The sequence below is a fragment of the Coffea arabica genome, chromosome 8c (genome assembly GCF_036785885.1).
Source record: "Coffea arabica cultivar ET-39 chromosome 8c, Coffea Arabica ET-39 HiFi, whole genome shotgun sequence".
Lineage (NCBI taxonomy): Eukaryota > Viridiplantae > Streptophyta > Magnoliopsida > Gentianales > Rubiaceae > Coffea > Coffea arabica.
In genome coordinates this window covers 804,922-824,154 of record NC_092325.1, presented here as the reverse complement: position 1 = coordinate 824,154, position 19,233 = coordinate 804,922, and the positions used below count along the sequence as shown (strand labels likewise).

Genomic DNA, 19,233 nt, shown 5'->3' with positions numbered 1-19,233 from the left:
TTTTTCTAGTAATGTACATAACTGATATCACTTTTTTATTATCAAGAGGTCAAAAAGGCTTAAAAATATTAAACGACATATGTCTATTTCCATTTTGTAAAATGCAAACAATGAATCAAATTATCAAATTAACAATATGTTATGTATATAAATGACAAGAAAGTTTTCTTATGATAAACAAACACAGTTTTCTTACATATCACATTGTTAAATTATAGCTTCTTGGTGTTCATAAATTAACCACTATCAATAGCGGAAGAAATTGCTAGGCCTTTTTTTATCTTAGAAGAATGGTTATATATGTATGTGTACATATGTATAGGTGTGTGTTTATATATATACTAGTTTATTTGTGCCTCATGCGATGCATGAGGGTGCCCAATTTTTTGTGAAGTTATTAGTTATGTGTGTGAAATTAAGAGTGGGTGTGTGCGAATTTGATGATGAAAGAGTGGTAGTTCATGATACGTAGGCACACTATTTTGTAGCAGTCGGTACATTACCACAAACTGGTTATTACAGGATAGAAAGCTCATACAAAGAGCTGTAGACAAAAGCACTATTTACATTAACAAAAATAGGTGGTTGCATGGTAGAAAACTAATGTCAATAGATATTACAAAACTATAAATGACAAACAAACCTATTTAACTAAATTTACCCATACTTGACTATGAATAGATGGATATGAGTATTTTAAAATTTTGCATATAAGTATAAAATGAGTTATCCAATAATACCCATTTAATTTTATTGGATAACTCATCAAATCCAATTAAATCATTTAGAATTGTCTTCTCTCAAACCTCCTCTCTTCCTCCACCTTTTTTTTTTCAGATTCTTCATTTTGTCAAGATGTTAACTACTTTTGTTTCATTATTATTATTATTATTTGTTGATTTTATTTTATCATTTTATTTTCTCTTAATTTGTTAACTTGTTCATTTTTTAGCATTGCCAATTTATGACAAGTTTTAGCCTATTTTCCTATTTCTCCAAAATGAAAATTTAAATTTACACATGCAAAAAATGCTAGGGGTTCAAAATTTTTGGATTTAATTTTTATATTAACTTTTATAGTATTTAGTTCAAATATTAAATTCTTATTGTTCAATTATTAAATAGTATGTAATTTTGCGATATAAAGTACAGATGAAAAAAATTTATAATCAGACTTATTGAACATTATAAGTAAATATTTAAAACTAATAATGAGTGTAAATGGTGGTATAAATTGATAACTTAATTTGCAAAAATGAATTTACAAACAAATTAAAATAAACGGGTAAGCCTCCAATTGCTTCCACGTAATAAGGCAACAAAAATAATGTACCACAAGCCCAACTCAATCTATACAATACTAACATATTAAGGTGAAATTCCAAATTTAGCCACTTGTCTAAAGCACATTTGCACCGTTTTTAACAGAGACATGCAAGACATGCAATTTCAAAAGCTCTCAATCACTTCCACGTAAGCTAACAACACCACCGTATATATTAAGTAAGTCAATCTGTCCAACACCAAAACATATAAGTGAAATTCCATAATTAACCACCTACTGATGGTGCCCATACGGGACCATCACTATTGCACTCATATCAGCCAACTCCCCTTTTTATACTTCTTATGATATATATATATATATATATATACTAGGAGGTTTTTGGCTGTGCTAAGTACAGCCTAGACCTCCTATAATCTATTGTCATATATTTTCACATAAGATAAGATTAACAGTAATGCTTGTGAAATAGCATTCTTAAAATCATAAATTACCAATTAAGCATGCTGCTAACAATATAAGACTAAACAAAATCAAAAAATCACCAGTATTGCAAAAGATAAGAGAAGATGACAACAGATTGGCAAGTAGTTTTACAAACAGCTTGATATCTTCAAGTTCAAGTTAATCTTATAAAGACTGGAGATGACATCCTGAATACCTAATATAAAGTGCAGTGATAGGCTGCAATTACAAAATATCACATATTGAGATCCATTAAGCTGCACAAAAGAATAATTGCTTAATGGATGTCCATATTGTGTCAAACGATACAAGATTAGCAATTCAGTTGTAAAGTGCTTCAACATTAGCTAGATTAGCAATTCAAAAGGCTTCAAGCAAGTTTAGAGTCCATCATCACGCAGCTTCTTTAAGGGACTTCCAGGTGCAAGATTAGTTGGAGCTAAAGTTGAGAGTGCATTAGTAGACAGTGAGATAGGTGTATTAACTTCAGTAGAATTCAAACCAATTTCAGAAGGTATAGGTAAAAAAACCAAGGCCCTCTAAGTAACAAAACACAAGGAAAAAGATATATCAGTGGAAGAACATGAACAAAAAAGGGCAAAGAAAAACAGCAAATATTAATTCCTGCATTAGTTTGCTATACGAACTGTTGCACTATAAAATTGTAATCGGTGAACATATAGAAGTCCTAGTCATTGATTCTTGACAGCAAACTATTTGGCTGTCTAAAGAATATCAAAGATGCTAACTAGATGCATACATAATTCGAACTTTAGAGGCAAACACAGCAAGAACAATGATGCACTATAAACAAAACAAAGTAATTTTAATAGGATATCATCAGACACCTAAAACCACAACTGAGCCGAATGACAAGTTAATAACCTTCATTTTCCTTTAGAAATATTTATTACATTTGATGCCTTTGGAGCCCAGGTTTGGCTAGACTACAACAAATACCACCATTCAAATCTCCGTTCTTAAGAAGTAATCATCAGGTTTTTCATTATTCTAAGGTTGTGTCTAGATTAGATAAAACAGTAAGCATATTACATGCAATTTGAGGTAAAACAGGCACAATAACCTAAGTTGCTTAACTGATAGTCATATAAAGGAGTGAACGAGTTTTGCCTAAAAGGGCTACAATGAATAACAGCGGAAGGATGCTCTATATACAATATCCTTAAAATGTAACTATCAAGCTTTTCATTGCCCTAGACAAGTCTAGACTAAATGAAATAGCAAACAAAACATGTACTAAATAATCAATTAGAAATAAGAAGTACGAAGTCTTAAGTTGTTTAACCAATAGTCATTTAGATGACTAAACAAGCTTTGCCAATAACAACCTCTCTGCATTGACCTTAAAGTTTTCTAAAAAATAGATAATCACTCTTATTCCTCATTTAGAACAACAACAGGTCACATATTTTAGATATGTATATTGTAATTAAAGACAAAAGCACCAGTAGCAGAAGGTTGAAATTAGTTAAAAATGAACTTGTCATGTAATAATAACTTTAGCATAACAGCCGCAGCCCCAAAATCAGCACAAGCAAAAGTTTGTCTCGCAAAATATATTGTGCTAATGATTTTGGCTCATAAAATATGTTATTGTTGTCTATTGTTATAATCTTTTTTCTAGAATATATAGCAATTTGGCTGTTTGATAGAACATTAATCATATGCAAACCAATAGGACAGTTCAGTTGGCCATAATCACATTAGCAAATGGATCTCTCTTTTTTGTAGGTATGTCACTAATAATATATATATTTAAGAATTCACCAAATTTCAAAATAAGAATTATTGAACTGGGAGCTGGATTCATATCTTCATTTTTTGCTTATTTTTTCAGGTGAATGGGTTGCAGCAGCACAATTGGATTGAGAAAATATTAACAAAATTACCTACTCAAATAAAAACCACTTGTTTCATAAAGAATCACACAAAACAAATAACACTAGCAAACTTAAAATAAATGAAGCAGAAACTGAAGAAAAACTACTAAAAAGAAAAGGGAATGCTGAAATTTCACTTTTGAAAATATAGTCACATAAATGAAGAAAAGCTACTCGTAGATTCAAGAAAGACAACAAAATGACCTTCAAGTTAAAGGATTCTTTGACTGATGATATGAACCGCAGCAGAAAGAACCTATCAATTGAAGCATATGTGTATATTAGAATTTATTAATCCGTCTATTACTCAAAATTTGATAAAAAAAAAGGGAAAGACTTTTTTTCACCAAAGAGACTCCAAAAAAGGTGTAAATATCAAAACGTTTCTTCTTGCAATTCATAAGACAGAGGAGCTAGAACCATGCACTCATAAATACCTCTATTCCATTTTTTTGATTTTGTAATTCACTGGAAAATTTATAGGCTAAATGAATAGGAAACCTATTTCTTATCATAACTGGAACAAGGGAAAAATCACATCTTACAAGATATTTCTCATCATAATCGTATGGCTGAATGGGAAAACTAATGAGAATAGAATGCCATACCTAATCTAACAAAAAGTTCCCAATTTCCCTCCTTTGAAGTACAATTATCACGTGACTGCCCCACAATTCTTGCAACATGAAATCAATAGAATGAGAAATGGGTTAACATGAAATCAATTCTTGCAATATGAAATAGGTTAATTTGATATTAGAGAAAGAGAAAACCACGGCAAGTGTATGCAAGGTAGTTCACCTGCTCCTAATTTTTCTCTTTTGAAGTACAAACACCATGTGAGTGAGCAGCAATTTCTGCAACATGGAATCAAGTATTTGGAGTGGCAGTTGACCTACTGGCTTCAACGGCAATTTCTGAAAGAAGGAACTCACAAAACCCATCTCCCAAATCACGTAAAAATCCCAACTTTTTGGCTAAAATAGACGTTTTGGATTGGATTTGGTAGAATAGCCGTTTGGAATTGGATTTGCTCAGAATAGGTTGCCCGAATTTTTGGTCAGCATAGCCGTATGGTCAAATTAGCCGTTTGGTAGAGAGAATGGAAGAAAAGGCTTCACCGGCAATTTGAGAAAGAAAGAGTTCAATGCCAAAGGAAAGAACAGGTTTCGTACAATTTGGAAGGAATATTTGACTTTTCCACATGGCTAAAAAAAAGGAAAGCACTACTGAGAAAGAAACAGTTCGATGCCAAAAGAAAGAAAAGGCTTCGGTCAATTTGAAAGAAATATTAAGAGAAAACTTCAACAATTTGTAATTTGTAAGAAATATTTGACCTTGCCACTTGTCAAATAATTGAGAAGCCACTTGGCAAAAGTAAAGGAAAGCACTAAACCTTCCTCCTTTCTTATATTCAAGATAGATATAATGGACTAGAACTCATTTAGCCCACTAGCCCTCCTACCCGTTTTTCCCTTCACAGGAGGCAATAGATAATCCCATTAACTACTAGTCGTAAAGTAGGGTTTTTTTTATAATTTTTTCCAGCAGTGGAGGGTTTTTTTTTTTTTAAAAAAAAATTCAATAGAAACATGGTATGATTTATGAAGCAGAGAAGGGGCAGAGGGATTTGAACCCTGAAACTCTAATTTCTTGAGATTCAACCTAAGCTACTAGACCAACTAAAGGCCTCCTCAGCAAAAAAGTTGGAATTTGTTTTCCGTGCACTAGAAAAATATAAATAATACCAGTAATTATTTTGTAAATTTTCTGTTTATCTCAAGACATGCAAATTACTAATTGTGCTAGGACACATTTTTTGTTCATGCAGGTTTATAGGGAAGCCTTGTACAACTCAAAACTCTGTGCATAGCGGATGCTTAACGCCTCTTAAAATCATCTTACCATTTGATCTTTTTCTTCTTTAATTTCCCAATTTGTTTGCCTTTACCCCCCCCCCCCCCCCCAAATTCAGTTCTGACAAAAGTCGGATCATGAAACCCAATTTGCAGGTCCTTTCTAGCATTCCTATTATTGCCAAAGAGTGGTACTAGTGCTAATTACATTAATCTTGCGTGTTTTTTTTCCAATTACTTGTTTACTTCAGATGTTAAAACAGCTTTGCGCCGTGTGTCCTAGAGTTCATTGATTTGAAACTAAATTGTGTCAAATGCAAAACAATATCAAGCATGCAGTCATTATGATTGAGATCAAATTGTAGTCCATTTCACAGCAAATCTAAATTTTTAGTTAGTCAATAGTGCCTGCATTGAAACGCCAATTAAGGACTGTTTCGGGGAACATACATCAGAGAAGAAAATACATCTTGATAATGGAAAAGAACACTTTCGAAAACTGATCCAGCCCAAAAAAAAGTGCTATCTATATACGTATACAGCTGAAAAGTTCATTTGCAGATATTTCATCTTCATCTTCAACCACAAAGGCATAAACCAAGTCCTCTGGAATCAAATAATAAAACAATCTTCAACAAAAATCAATCCCGCTTTTGCCGTTTTGGATCTGGCTGCTCAGCAGCCGGAGGGTCTTCCTGCCGACGAGAGGAGGATGCACGATTCCCATTCCCTTCACCTTGTGTCGATGACCCTTGTGTGTTCCTCTCTTCAGTAGTTTGTCCACCTGAAGACGAGTCATTAGAACCAGATCCTCCTCCGTTTTCATATATAATGGGCATAATCTGACGCAATACGTTGGACAGAAAGGCTCCCTCGTCACTTGCTGCTGCTTCTGCTGCATCAGGACGATTGCCATTTTCAGCAGCTCCAACATGCCTGGTAACACCATCTGCATCTCTAACCTGGGAATTACCACTGTCATCCTGTAGATGATCACTAGCAAACACTCCCCTCAGCAACTGTTCAAGTCGACTCATAAACTGGGAAGGATATCCTGGACCCTCCGCCGCTTCACCAACTGAACTACTGTCACCATCTACGCCAACCACATGAACGTTTTCATGCTGAAGTGCTGAATTAGGGATGGATTGGCTTCCCTGTTCAACAGGATGGGTATGAGGTTGATCAGATGCTAGATCACCTCTAGCACCACCTGAAATTCCAGAAGTAACACGCTGAACTCTAGCAAAAATGGGAAGTATCATCCCCATTGTACCACGTGACGGATCAGAAGTTGCTCGTCCACCAGAAGCAGGAACAGCAGCAACTACAGTCCTAATGGGAACTACCCGCACTTCAGGATCTCTAGTAGCAGGGCTTCCAGATCCTCTTCCAGTTCCTTGTTGAGCAGAATTTCCAGTATTAATAGCTGCAGGAACAGTCGATCCATGATTCTGTGCACCATTTGACTCTCTTCGATTTGCACTTGCTGGCACAGCAACTAAACACAAGCAACACAAAAATCGTCACCAAATAATGTAACAGATGGAAAGGCAATCAAGAATCTCTTTAGCCACTAGATGAAAGCAGATTCTCCGTGAGAATATTTAATTCAGATCAAAGAACCCATTCACAAGCCAACAGGGCAAATATTTTGAATGCCATTCAGAAGTTGAATTTCAAGATACAAACAGGACTAGATGTGGCAGAGTACCTGTTCGGATTCTGATATCAATATTCCTTGGAAAGACGCCAGAACCACCAGATCCAGCAGGAATTCCAGAGCTCTGTTGGACAGTTCCACCAGTCGCACCAAACCCTGTTCCCAGTTGAAAAGAAAGTGGCTACATGTAGTTCAAAGAAAAAGCATTAGTATACAACTCAAACATGCTACACAAATGGAAATAAATACATTTATTGGACTTTATTATCACCTGAACCATTATAGGATTGGGACCACTTGGCGATAAGAACACAGCAGGCCCTGCATTTACGATAGCTTCGGCCTGAGTAAGAGACGGGGGTTATTACCATGGTTGGCAGATAAAACAAAATGATTCCCAAGGTTTTTGAATTTGCCATCTAAAACTACGAGTACGGGAACAGATGTAATTTTATTTCAGCTAATTCCGACGTTCACAACGTAGTTAAACATACCGGTGTTTGCCCCATCCGCAACGTCATTGTTGTCCGAGCAAGCTCAAGTAGCACGGCCCCCAAGTTTTGAAGAAGAATTCCCGATCTTAGAGCACTAGATTGAATTCTCACTCGTTCTGAAGCATCAGTCACATTTGCGTGATCCTCCAGCTGTCTTGCAAGTAGCTAAATAAAAAGAAATCAAGAAAACAACAAGGTTCATTAACCATACTCTTATAACAAGATTGTTAAATATAATCATAACAGTAATGATGTCCTATCATATAGACAAAAGCAGTAAGAAAAAAAAAATCTATCAGTTTATCATGCCTGCCTTCCGCAGTTTTTGGCCAAGACAAACCCTGGAAAGCTAGTGAATCAGCCAGCCAGACCTTTGGGGTTGGTATAAAGAATACTCTTCAACTAACCACACCAATTCTATCTCATAGTTTACATCTAACTTTTATTGGATTATTGTTTCTTTTTGCAATGTCAGAATGGACAATGGCAACGTTCTACCTGAATGCCCCGCATTAGCTAAAGACCACAAGCAAGCTTCCACATTAGCAAAAAGTGAAGGCCAGCAAGAAAAGTACAAGCTGAAAACAAGCATAAAGTCAGTTTGTCCAACAAGCTTACAAGAAACATAACAAGTTTGGGCATCCCAGGTTAGTGTATCAAGACCAATTTTTGCCATATCCGGATCCATGTCCCTCTTCTTTTTGTGTTCTTTTCTCATCCTTTTGGGGCAGCTGTTCTTGCTTATGATCTCCCTGACCAAACCTTTAATGTATTTTATTGCAGATCTGGGGAATGGAAGCAACACTTTCCGCACTCAGGGCACCAAGAAAATTTATACGCCCAGTGGCAAGTTAATCTTTCCTTCCACATCTTCTGATCCCCAATGATATTTCTCACTTTACAACAAAAAAAAGGGACTGAAACTCACCAAAAGAACTTTTATTAAACAAAATTCAGTTAAAGAATTTTTAATCTCAGCTTAAGATAGCAGCATTGTTACTTTTGTCAGAACTGAAACCATATGACTTCTCAAATCCATAAGCTTTATTCGCAGCCTACTTTCTTGTCTCTCACACAACATCATAAGATCAGAATCTCAAGATATTTTCACTAACAAAAGTCATAAAAGCAATCACATACCAATAAGCACTCTTCTACTTGTTCATTGAGAATCTGTCTTGCAGTCAGCATCACATCTGCCAAGGATGCCGGTGTTGGAAGTCCTCTTTGGACAGTAGAAACTGATGCCGCATCTGAATTTTGTCCATCCCTCCCACGAATGCCAACAGCCTGACTTACGTTGGTCTGTTCTTGAACTGCAAACACCATAAGGGAATCTCTCAGAGAAATGGAGACACAAACTAAGATTTCAAGAGCAGAAAAGCTTCCTGACCATTGGCAACAAATTCCTGCCTCAAACGATTTAAGTTCTGGGACAAAGTTGCTAAAGAATCAGGGATAATCTGCAAGAAAAATCAAACTCAATATAATTGTTAACTAGCCTTGCTATGCAGACTGAGAGTGATGCAGGAGCATGTTAGCGTTATATTAGTTCTCGTTCAATATTCTGGTAGGTATGCCTTATTTCTAAGTCTAATAGTAGTTTTAGAAACGCACTCTTCATTAATCCTAGTAATCTAGTCCTGCTATCTAAAGTTTCCTTTAGTTTTCTGTGCCAGAGGGTTTGAAAAAGATGGTGCAGGGGAGCACCAAATTGTAGCATCAGATCCTCAAATAAGTTGCTTGTTTAGGAAGATGTGAATCACATCCAATATTGCTTTCTTAGTTCCTCTGAAAATAAGAACAGGAAGCAGAAGACCAAAAGCTAATCCTCTAATCACCAAAAGAAGAATATTCTCCTGAAGGACAAACTACCAGGAATCTTGACTCTTGTCACTCCCTAAAGCACCCATGCTTTGCAAAATAAGTGCTTCCAGAAAGTTGAGAACAGAAAAAATACCAAGAACATAATCAATATATTGTTAAATTCTTCAAAAAAAAGGTATTAAGAATTCAACATATTACTGTATTGTAATTTGTTCTTGATTCCATGACAATAAGAGAATGCTTCCTGCATGAAAAATATAATAATGATAATAATAACACAAGAAACTTACAGGCGGCTGGAGGGACTCCACAGAATCAGCAGTTGGAACAGAGAAACTACCAGAATCATTTATTGCTTGTCCCCTTGAATCAGCTTGGTCTGTCTGTGGCCTGCTAGAATTTCTTAGACCACCAAGACTAGGGCTGTTTAGAATCCTTTCTAGTGGATGCTCCTGAAATCATAGTACGCAAAAAGAAAAAAAAAAAGAAAAGAAAAGTTGAGACAAATAAAATTAATACATATTCAGTCATATTTTATGATTATTGAGCTCGAACACCCCTTCACACAAAGGCTCCACCTAAACTCTGGAAAATTCTTAAAGAAAAGTCAGGAAGTGCAAAGCAGACTGAAAGTGAAAAGAAAAGAAATCTTTTTAGCATGCTTGTTAAATGGTGAAAATTAGAGTGAAAGTTGGTTTCTGCCAAGTCATGTCGAACCAAACATTGAAGAAAGAAAACATAAGATCTTTGCTAGCACTATTCAGTTATTTTTCAGTTCAGTGGAACAGTACCTTAAGGAAACAATACAGTGCCTAAGGCACAAGAAGTATATAAAGCTGCACAAAAAGCATGCTGATTTACACTAAGCAGGTCAACCAAGTATAACTGTAACAGGTGAAGTCACAATAGCTCTGCTAGTGTAATATCAGCAATTAATGTCATGATTCATGGATATACAACTCCTTTACAAATGTCTAGCAAGTCCAAAGAAAACTCATAACCTGAATGCAAAATCTATGACCCTGCCAAAGCAGGACTCCATGGTTTAAATGCCATTTCATGAATACGTCACAAGTTTACTGTCAATTAAAACAGGTAAACAGCCATTCATTGAAGATAAGTCTAAAAACATGAAACTTTATCATTGCCAACAGTAGAATTAGCACGTATTAAATTTGTAGAAATTACAACAAAATGCCCCAAAAGAGTATGCGAGGTTGATAGTGGAAAATCTTCAAAAACTTACATTAAGATCAATCCCTTCACTGCCACTTCCAACACCTGCTATTCCAAAAGAACCAAGCAGAGCAGAAAAAACCTAGAATATGCAAAGGAAAGATAGTAGAATGAAAAAAGGGGGGAGGGGGTAAGAAATAAGTCATTCTGACACCATTTAAGTATAACAGGAGCTTTTAATCTAAGGCCCTGTTTGGCAAACAAGTTTTTCTCCTACAAAATTTTTAACAACTTTAGCTACGGTAACCTCAAAAAACTCCCCAAAATTTTAAAAATACACACCTTACAATACCCAAAAACACACAAATCCCTTCTTTCTATTCTTCTTCTTCCTCCCCCAACCTCAACCAACCCACCACCAGAACCACCGCACAGCAACTCCGGCGGTGCCCCACCGGCCACTATTTTTTCTTTTCTTTCTCTCCTCCCCTCCCCTCTTTTCCTCCTTCCTCTTCCCTTCCTCTCCTCCTCCCATCCCCTCTCCCCGCCGCCTTCTTCCGCTTCTCCCTCCCCCTGACAGGTTCCTCCTCAACCGGCCACTCAATCTTTTCCTCGGCAAGGTTCAATAATTCCTCATCTGCATCATCATAGAGAACCAAATGCTTACCAGAGATTTCATCGAAAAGTTTGATGCAGCCATGGTACCACGATTGGTCCAACGGCTAGTAAATCCTAATTCTTTCATTGACAACCTCAGGTCGGTAGGATTTCATGGGAGAAGGCAAAGCAGAAGGTGAGGAAGGTCGGATGACTAGTAAGGGTTTCTTTGGTCTGGTTTCCAGAGCTGAAGGAGTGAGCAGGCTGGAGCTGGGGGAGGAGGGTGGTGAGGGGAGGGAAAAAGGGGAGGAGGTGGTGGGGAGAGTGGGGAAAGGGGGAGGAGGAGAAGAGGGGAGGGAGGAGAGGGGAAGAATGTGACGAGAAAGAAGGGAGAAGAGGGGAAGAGGGAAGGAAGGGAGGGAGGGAGGAGGAGAAGGGGAGGACAGGAGAGGGGAGGGAGGGAGAGAGAAAAAAAAAGAGAGAGAAGGCTGACAGCGCCACCGTCGTCGACGCTGGAGAAGAAGAGCAGTGGGGTGGGAGAGAAGGAGAGGAGAAGAAAGAAAAGGAAAAAGAAAGAGAAAGAGAAAGAAATGGAAAAAGAAAAGGGAAAAAAGGATAGATTCTTTTTTTTTTTTGTTAAAAAGGAAAGTTTTATTACAACTCAAAAAGTTTTCCTACAAATTCTACAGTAAGTTACAGTAAGGTTTTAGACAAACACCCTAAAAACTCATTTGCCAAACGGGGCCTAAAATCTATTTTCCAAAAGAAAAGAGTACTAGTGGCCAAAACAGCAACACTCACACGACTTAAATCAGGAAAACTTCCGTCTTGTTCAGAGATATTAAAGCTTCCAACTACAACACCAGGACCTCGGCTTCCTTGACTACGCCCACCAGTGGATGCAGGATCAGTAGCTGCAAACATGTTGTGCTTAATCATCAAATTTTTCTGACAAAATTTGCAAAAACAACAGAGGCAGACACAAGGAAGATACTTGACAAAGAATAACCAAACACAATCGGATTAAAGGCAGGTGCATAAAGAGAGGAAAACTATAGAAGAGCAGGAACTAAAAAGGGGTTTCACGGTACATCCCCCAGCACTTAAATTTTTGAGCAATTAGCACCTATTGAAACAGTCAAGTTCAAATACACACAATAATAGCCACATCTACCTGTTCACCCATAGATTAAGTAGAAGACGCATCCATGCAGCACCTCTAACATGAAATCTTACTTCGACTGGGTCATTGGGTAGACCAAGACCCAAAATGTGGGTCCCAAATGTGTGCCAAGGCCTACAATTCTAATATGTCATTGTCCAACAGTAGACCCAGTCTACTTCATCAAACTCCACTGATTACCTTCCCTTCTTTTCCTAACTACCATCCAACGATTAGATCAACTGACATGCAAGCTTTGCCTCCACAATGGCTAATCCTGCCTCACCAACTTTATTTACCAGCATGATCCTGTTTACCACTGCTAGGTCTGTGAAGAGCTAGGTATACACAGCCTTACCACCAAGAAAGGAGTCGGTCTCTGTCAACCAACCCCTTGACCTCCAGTGTCACAATGCAAAGTCAAATGGACGTAGAGGGAGTGAATCTCTCTCTTTCTTCACATATTATCCAAATTAGCTCTTCCGACCTTGGCCATGGACTAAGGCGCAAGGCTCACTGCTTCACCAGCAGACAAAAGGTTCTAGACTATCCAATAAAACTAAAGGACATGTTTCAGGACAACTGAAACAGATAGGCACGCTTTGTACCTGCTAGCGAAATAATTTCTCAATTTATCTCATCCATCTGATATGTTCATAATCAGCCACATAAATCTACAAGAATCTGCCATTATCCCACCAACTCTGTGAAATAATCCTCAAACAATTAGATAGATTTAAGAAATTCCAAACTTCTTGCGTTCTACAGGAATTGATTATCACAAACTCTGAGACCATAATAGTTTTTGTCTCTTTGTCTTTTCCCATTTCCCCTTCAAGAAGTACATCATCAAGACATAGATTAGGTAACAGAATAATAGCATTAATGCTTTTCCACTTTATGCATTGTCGTACTGATTATCAGTTTTTAAAACTAGAGGTAGAGAAGACCACAATAACATAATTTGAAGGTCTAAAAAGGATAATACTGCTCTAGGCATAAGCGAAGACAAGGCCCTATTAGAATGGACAAACATTTACTAGCTCACTGACGGAAGGGGGGGCAGGGAGGGGAAGCTGCCGCCCCAAGATTTTATAAATTCTTTTATGTACCTTCTAAAATTTTGAAATTTTCACATATATCCTTGTAAAATTTAGATCTCCCCCCCCCTCCGGCGGGAAAAACAAAAAAATTTAGAAATTCCTTTATATGCTCTTAAAACGGTTAATATTTTCACTTCTACCTTTGACCAAGTTAGCTTTACCCCCTAAGCTTTTTGCAAAAATTGCAAGACAACTACTTTGAAATATACAATTTTACAGTCTAACCCCACCAAAGCTAAGTTCCTAGTTCCACCAGTGTACTAGTTGACCACATAGAATATGAACAGGGACCAGTTTAGGGGTTACATGGAATGCCAAACGGTTTCTCAATAGAAAATGAAAAAAATGTACGTTGACTAGCATGAGTGCATTCAGCTTCCAATGACAACTTAAGGGCAACCGATGAGTTCACCATTTCATTGTACACCATTCAAAGGTCAAAGAAATAAGAAACTATAACATGAGTATTTAACCAACAGGAATCCAATATTACAACATCTTTATTGGTAGAGCTTATGAAGATTATAACCAGAACATCTTCCTCTGTGTCACCATAAACAAACGGCAAAACGAATAAAATACCAGACAAACATATCAACAATAGGCCTTTTAGCATATCAACAGAATACCGAACTTAGCCCTGGATCTAACAGTGTATTACATAACTGAAAGTAAACCACAGCAGTAAGTTCCTCATGAAATCAGTCATAAACAACACTAGTCAACTTTCACATTGATGCCATATATGTCATAGCATTATGCTGCAAACCCTGAACTGCATTCCATATTAGTTTTATTGCAGGATTATTCTGCTACCCATCTCTCACGTAACTATCTACAGAGATAAAGTTGAAATAAGACAGCTATCCCCTAATTTGAACGACAATGTACATATTCTTCTGGACCAACTTACTAAATAACTTACATACCCAGAACAAACACTGAAACTTTTCAAGTTTCAGATAAGTTTCAGAGCCATTGCAAGAAATAACGCCTTACAGTCTGCCTAAGATCAAATGATAACAACCTTGCAGAAGCATCCATTTCTGATATATCACTAAATCAAAGGATGGAGTATGTGCAGGGAAAGGTGAATAGATAATCAAGATCCATAAACATCACCATGACCACAAAGTTTCTTTGCTACTAACTTCAGTCAATAAACGATTCAATTTCAGGATGTCATTCAGGCTCAAATCTCCTAGACAGTAGTAAATTGAACAATTCTTCAGTTGCTTGAAAACCAAAGATCCAAGTGACTATCATGACTATGAAAGGAACATTCTGATGACTGTAGGTTCTCATTTGAGAAGATTGATTCTCAGAATTAGCACTTCCACAAAATATTGAAAGCAGTAAGGATGGCATGACAATAATATAGTCAGTGCACTGTTTAATATAGAAAAGGCCAAGACAATCTTGTATTTAGAAAGAAGGTGCATCTTTCCATGCTCCTATATTAACTTCAAACCCAGCTTTTCACACCAGTCATCGAAAGGAATCAGATTCACAATGAAATTTGTCTGCAGATACAATATGTCCTACCTGGATTCGGAGAGCCCTCTGATGATGGAACAACGGGTTGTCTCACAACCAAGTGCAATGTATGTCCATCTTCCACATCTGATAAATATTTAGTCAAGGAACTCAGCTATCCATACAGCAAACTTCTATATCAGACATACCAAAAGCTAGAATTTTATTCTAGCTGGAAGACACCGCTTGATTATAGCAGGTAGTCTCCAATGTCAAAGCTCAAGCAACATTTAATACTCAATGACAGAAGTAGTAAAAATGACAATGATCATAAAAAACACAAACAGGAATACACACTATTAACTTCCCATTTAATAGAGCTGAGCATAAATTGCCATGATTTTTTTTTTCCTTCCAAGGTAATTATGCAGTCAAACACAAACGAAAACTATATATATGCAGTTTGCTAATTAGTCCTTCATAGAGCCTCTGCAATAACTGAAACAGAAAAAGATTAATTTCAAGCTGTCAAGATCCATCTTTTATCAAATAATTCCCAAGTATGTAAAAGTCTGGAACAGATATTTTGAAACTGCAAGTAATCATTATCAGCATATAGACTTAACAGAGTTTTTATTGCTCATGGATGTACAAATAAATTCTTCTGAAGACTGGTATTGTTATTTCCACTAAATCAAGGAATCATGAATTGCGATAGGTTATTGGGAGACACAACTGTAGAGAGTAATTTATAATTCATTCTCACATAGCCTATAACTCTTTAACTTTGTTTCATAAGCGAAAAAAAAATGTTAAAGCTGGTTATAAGGGTGTAAATTCCCTATTGTTAAGATTCTATTGGACGAAAAGAAAACCACAATAGAACATAAAATAGTAAGAAGATGATTGTACCCTGCTATAAGCAACACCAATGGAATTAGAGTAACTAACTAAGAAGCTAATGACATACGGAAAAAGGATACGATAAGCGGAAAGAAGTTGATCATCCTTCAAAACTTTTCCCCGACATATAAGCCGCTGCTGTTCTGACAACACACCAGTAACTACAGCAATTTGTTCCTTCAGTGCAGGGACAGGCACCTGCAACAAGAATTGGAAGATTAAAACTGTTAGAAAAAAGGACTGACACCTGCAATACTTCTTTAATAATGCATAAGCAAGGTAACAGCAAATGATCCAACAATTTATTGGCAGTGAGGAAATTAGAACAATATCCAAGCATCAAACTAGGTACAATACTGAGAGGAGGTGCCCTAGAACAATGTGCCGGCAATTATTCACGGGAAGAACAATAGGGATCCAAAAGTACATACACATTTATCCACTCGTAATGTGTAAGTCTGAGAATCCAATGTCTTTATCTTTATCTCAACAGTGGTCTCTGAACAATTTGCCTCATCTTTTCCTGAAACCACCCTGTTGTCATCACCATTGCCGGCCATTCCCTTAAAACTGTCTCTGATCCTTGAAAGTTTAGGATCAAAATTTCAGGTTGTTCCAAAGGCAAGCCTGGAGGATAGCTAAATCATGCAAAGAGAACAAAATCTTGATCCAGAACATCATTTCCATTAATGCAAGCTCATAGGCATGGGTACCATGAAACCATAGCCTAAGTATAAGCATGCAGACAGGGAGGGGACATGAAAATGCGAAAATATGTGCAACTTTTTCGCGGTCACGCCAAGACATGACACTTAAACCGTTACTAATAAGTATGGCACCTTTGTTTGTCAAGTTTTTAACATTATTGCATACGACAAACAATGTGATCACATCCCATAATTATTAGACATCAGTTTTTGTCACGTGCACTTGCAACACATCCCAGCAATAGCAAGAAGTGTAGGTTCAGAACCACGATTGGGAATCATCGTGCAGGGTCAAAACCAACCTCGTCTGGAATCACACATCACAATTACACTGGTTACAGGGAATGGTGAAGGAAAAGGGATCAGGATTTCATTGACACTTGGCGTCTTCTTTTGCCCTGAAGCAGAAAGAACATCTACCCAACTGTTCAACCAACCCAAATTCTTTTGCTATTTGACAAGTAATCCAAACAGACTAATCTTAGCTAAACAAAGCTCAAATTTGAAGCTCCGAAACCTCAGTGTTGGAACACCGTTACAGCTAATTATCTACATGACCAAGGGATATTAACCCTAAAAAAAAAGAAAAAGAAAAGGAAGCCGTCAGGACCCTATAAGGAACAATATCTTGGCCAAAAAATCAATCTTTTTTTGACTACCGAATGAATTGAATAAGCACAAGAGAAACAGAACTAAAGGGGTGGTGTATTGGAGCTGGACCAAGTAGGAATAACCCTAGGATCCTAAGCAAAAGGCAGGCGCTGTATCTATTCTTGAATTCTTGATGATGAGACAAGCGATGCAAGATGAATCATATAAAATAAAACAAACAAAATAACAGAAGACGAACAAAACCTTGTGGATATGGGATCTCCCAGAGAGAGAGAGAGAGAGTCTGGGTGGGTGCTGGAGGTTTAAACTGCAGTCAGCAAATGAGCAGCAGCAGAGAAAGAGGAGATGAGGTGTCAAATGCGGATGCGTAGACAAAGCCGGAGAGTCTCCCCTCTCAATACTACACAGTTCTCAATTCGCTAATGCCCGCAAGTATTTACCTTTTAGAGTGTCTTGGATAATTGTTACACAAAGGGAATTCTGATGCAGATAGACCGCATGAGTTCCTTCACGCATTTTCCTTGCGAAAATGCCCCGTCTCAAATGAATTATCAATTTTAAAATAATAACTATATACTTCTCGTGAAATCAAATTGATAAAATTTGTTAAAACAATAACTCTGCCTCCATTACAAGATCATTGATAAAATTTGGTGCCAACCAGAGTTTTAATCACTTTTTACACTGAATCCATGACGTAATCTATACATGCAGTCATTTTTTAGAGTTAAAATGTTAGATCCCTTTTATAATTAAACAAATAATCGATCCATATTCATTTTTACTCCTAAAAAAAGTAGGATCAAATCTAATCCATATTTGTTTTTGCCATCTTTTTGATATCTGGCCTTTTTATACATAAAAAAATGACTACGTATAGGTCATGTGGTGATTAATTCAATCTAAAAAAAAAATGGCTAAAAACTTAAGTTAAGATCAAAATTAACTTGAATTTGTAAGTGACGTAAAGTTAACATTTTAAAAGTGAATGATAAAAAAAATTCATTTGACAATAAATGAGTGACGTTTTAAATATTTTTCTTTTTTTCCCCTTTTTTCAAACAGCTTGATTTAGCTCTGAGCTGAATTAGAGTATACAATACCGGGTTTGAAAGTTCGTGAAGCTTAATTGATCTTGATAAGACATATACTTGTTTTATTTTTAATGTTTATTACAGGAAAAAACATCCATGTGTTCATTTTAAAACACATTGTGCTTATCATTTATTTTTATTCAAGTTTGATTTGGCTAAAACTTGCGCCCAATATTCAACGTAACTTATCTAATCTAAACGAAATTAAATTTGAAGTTATTCACAATAATTGCAAAAACAAAACCAAAAATTTTTGAAAATTCAAGAAAATAACATAGGAATTTAAATTTGATTTTCTATGTTAATTTAAGATTGTGCATTTAAAAACACACCCAAAGTAAGGGTCGGTTCAACAATTAACAAGAAGAGGTTTTTCTTAGAATCTTTAGATAGATAGGCTAGAGGTATAAGACAGTAGTAGTAGTAGTCCTACTCCATACATATATTTTCTCCCCTTTTTTTTTAAAAAATATATATATTTTTTGGGTCTCTTTCCTTTCTTTGATTAATCTTACCGTCCTAGTTCATTATAAAGCAGGCGCGTAATATTTTCTCTTTTTTCTGTAATAAATACTACTCCATACATGACAGTGCAGCAGGTTTTTGTTTTTACAGAAGAGGGTGTTAAATGCACGTGGAATTGGAAAGGAACGGAAAGGAAGGCAAAAAGGTGCAGGAGGGAACGAAAACTAATCTATATTTGGTTGGTAATGGTTTGTGTTGATCGTACATCGAATTATAAACTACGTAAATAAGAAATAAGTGCTATTCATTTTTTAAATGGAACCTCAATTTACTATCAACTATTCAGTTCGCTCTCTATCTCTTTGAATTAACAAGGCGATAACCCCTATTTATAGAGGGATTTAAAATATATCAATTAACTTGTAATAAAATGTTCTCGTAAGTTGC

General features: G+C 36.4%; 1 protein-coding gene across 4 annotated transcripts; it reads right to left on the bottom strand.

Annotated features, from left to right (window-relative positions):
• Positions 1 to 5,855: 5,855 nt before the first annotated feature.
• Positions 5,856 to 17,691, bottom strand: LOC113705387 (ubiquitin-like domain-containing protein CIP73). Of its 4 annotated transcripts, none has more exons than XM_027227230.2 (13): positions 17,471 to 17,691; positions 16,340 to 16,490; positions 15,989 to 16,106; positions 15,075 to 15,152; positions 12,066 to 12,178; positions 10,738 to 10,809; positions 9,782 to 9,943; positions 9,058 to 9,127; positions 8,805 to 8,980; positions 7,665 to 7,829; positions 7,442 to 7,513; positions 7,222 to 7,351; positions 5,856 to 7,008 (listed from the first exon to the last, which is right to left on the bottom strand). In XM_027227230.2, exons 2-13 carry the CDS (start codon positions 16,466 to 16,468, stop codon positions 6,149 to 6,151), a joined length of 2,145 nt encoding a protein of 714 aa, XP_027083031.2. In that variant the 5' UTR covers positions 16,469 to 16,490; positions 17,471 to 17,691; the 3' UTR covers positions 5,856 to 6,148. The 4 variants fall into 4 exon arrangements, with proteins under 4 accessions (XP_027083031.2, XP_027083032.2, XP_027083034.2 ...); XM_027227231.2 differs by having other exon boundaries at positions 16,340 to 16,546; positions 17,471 to 17,688; XM_027227233.2 differs by having other exon boundaries at positions 16,340 to 16,484; positions 17,471 to 17,688.
• Between the last annotated feature and the right edge of the window lie 1,542 nt (positions 17,692 to 19,233).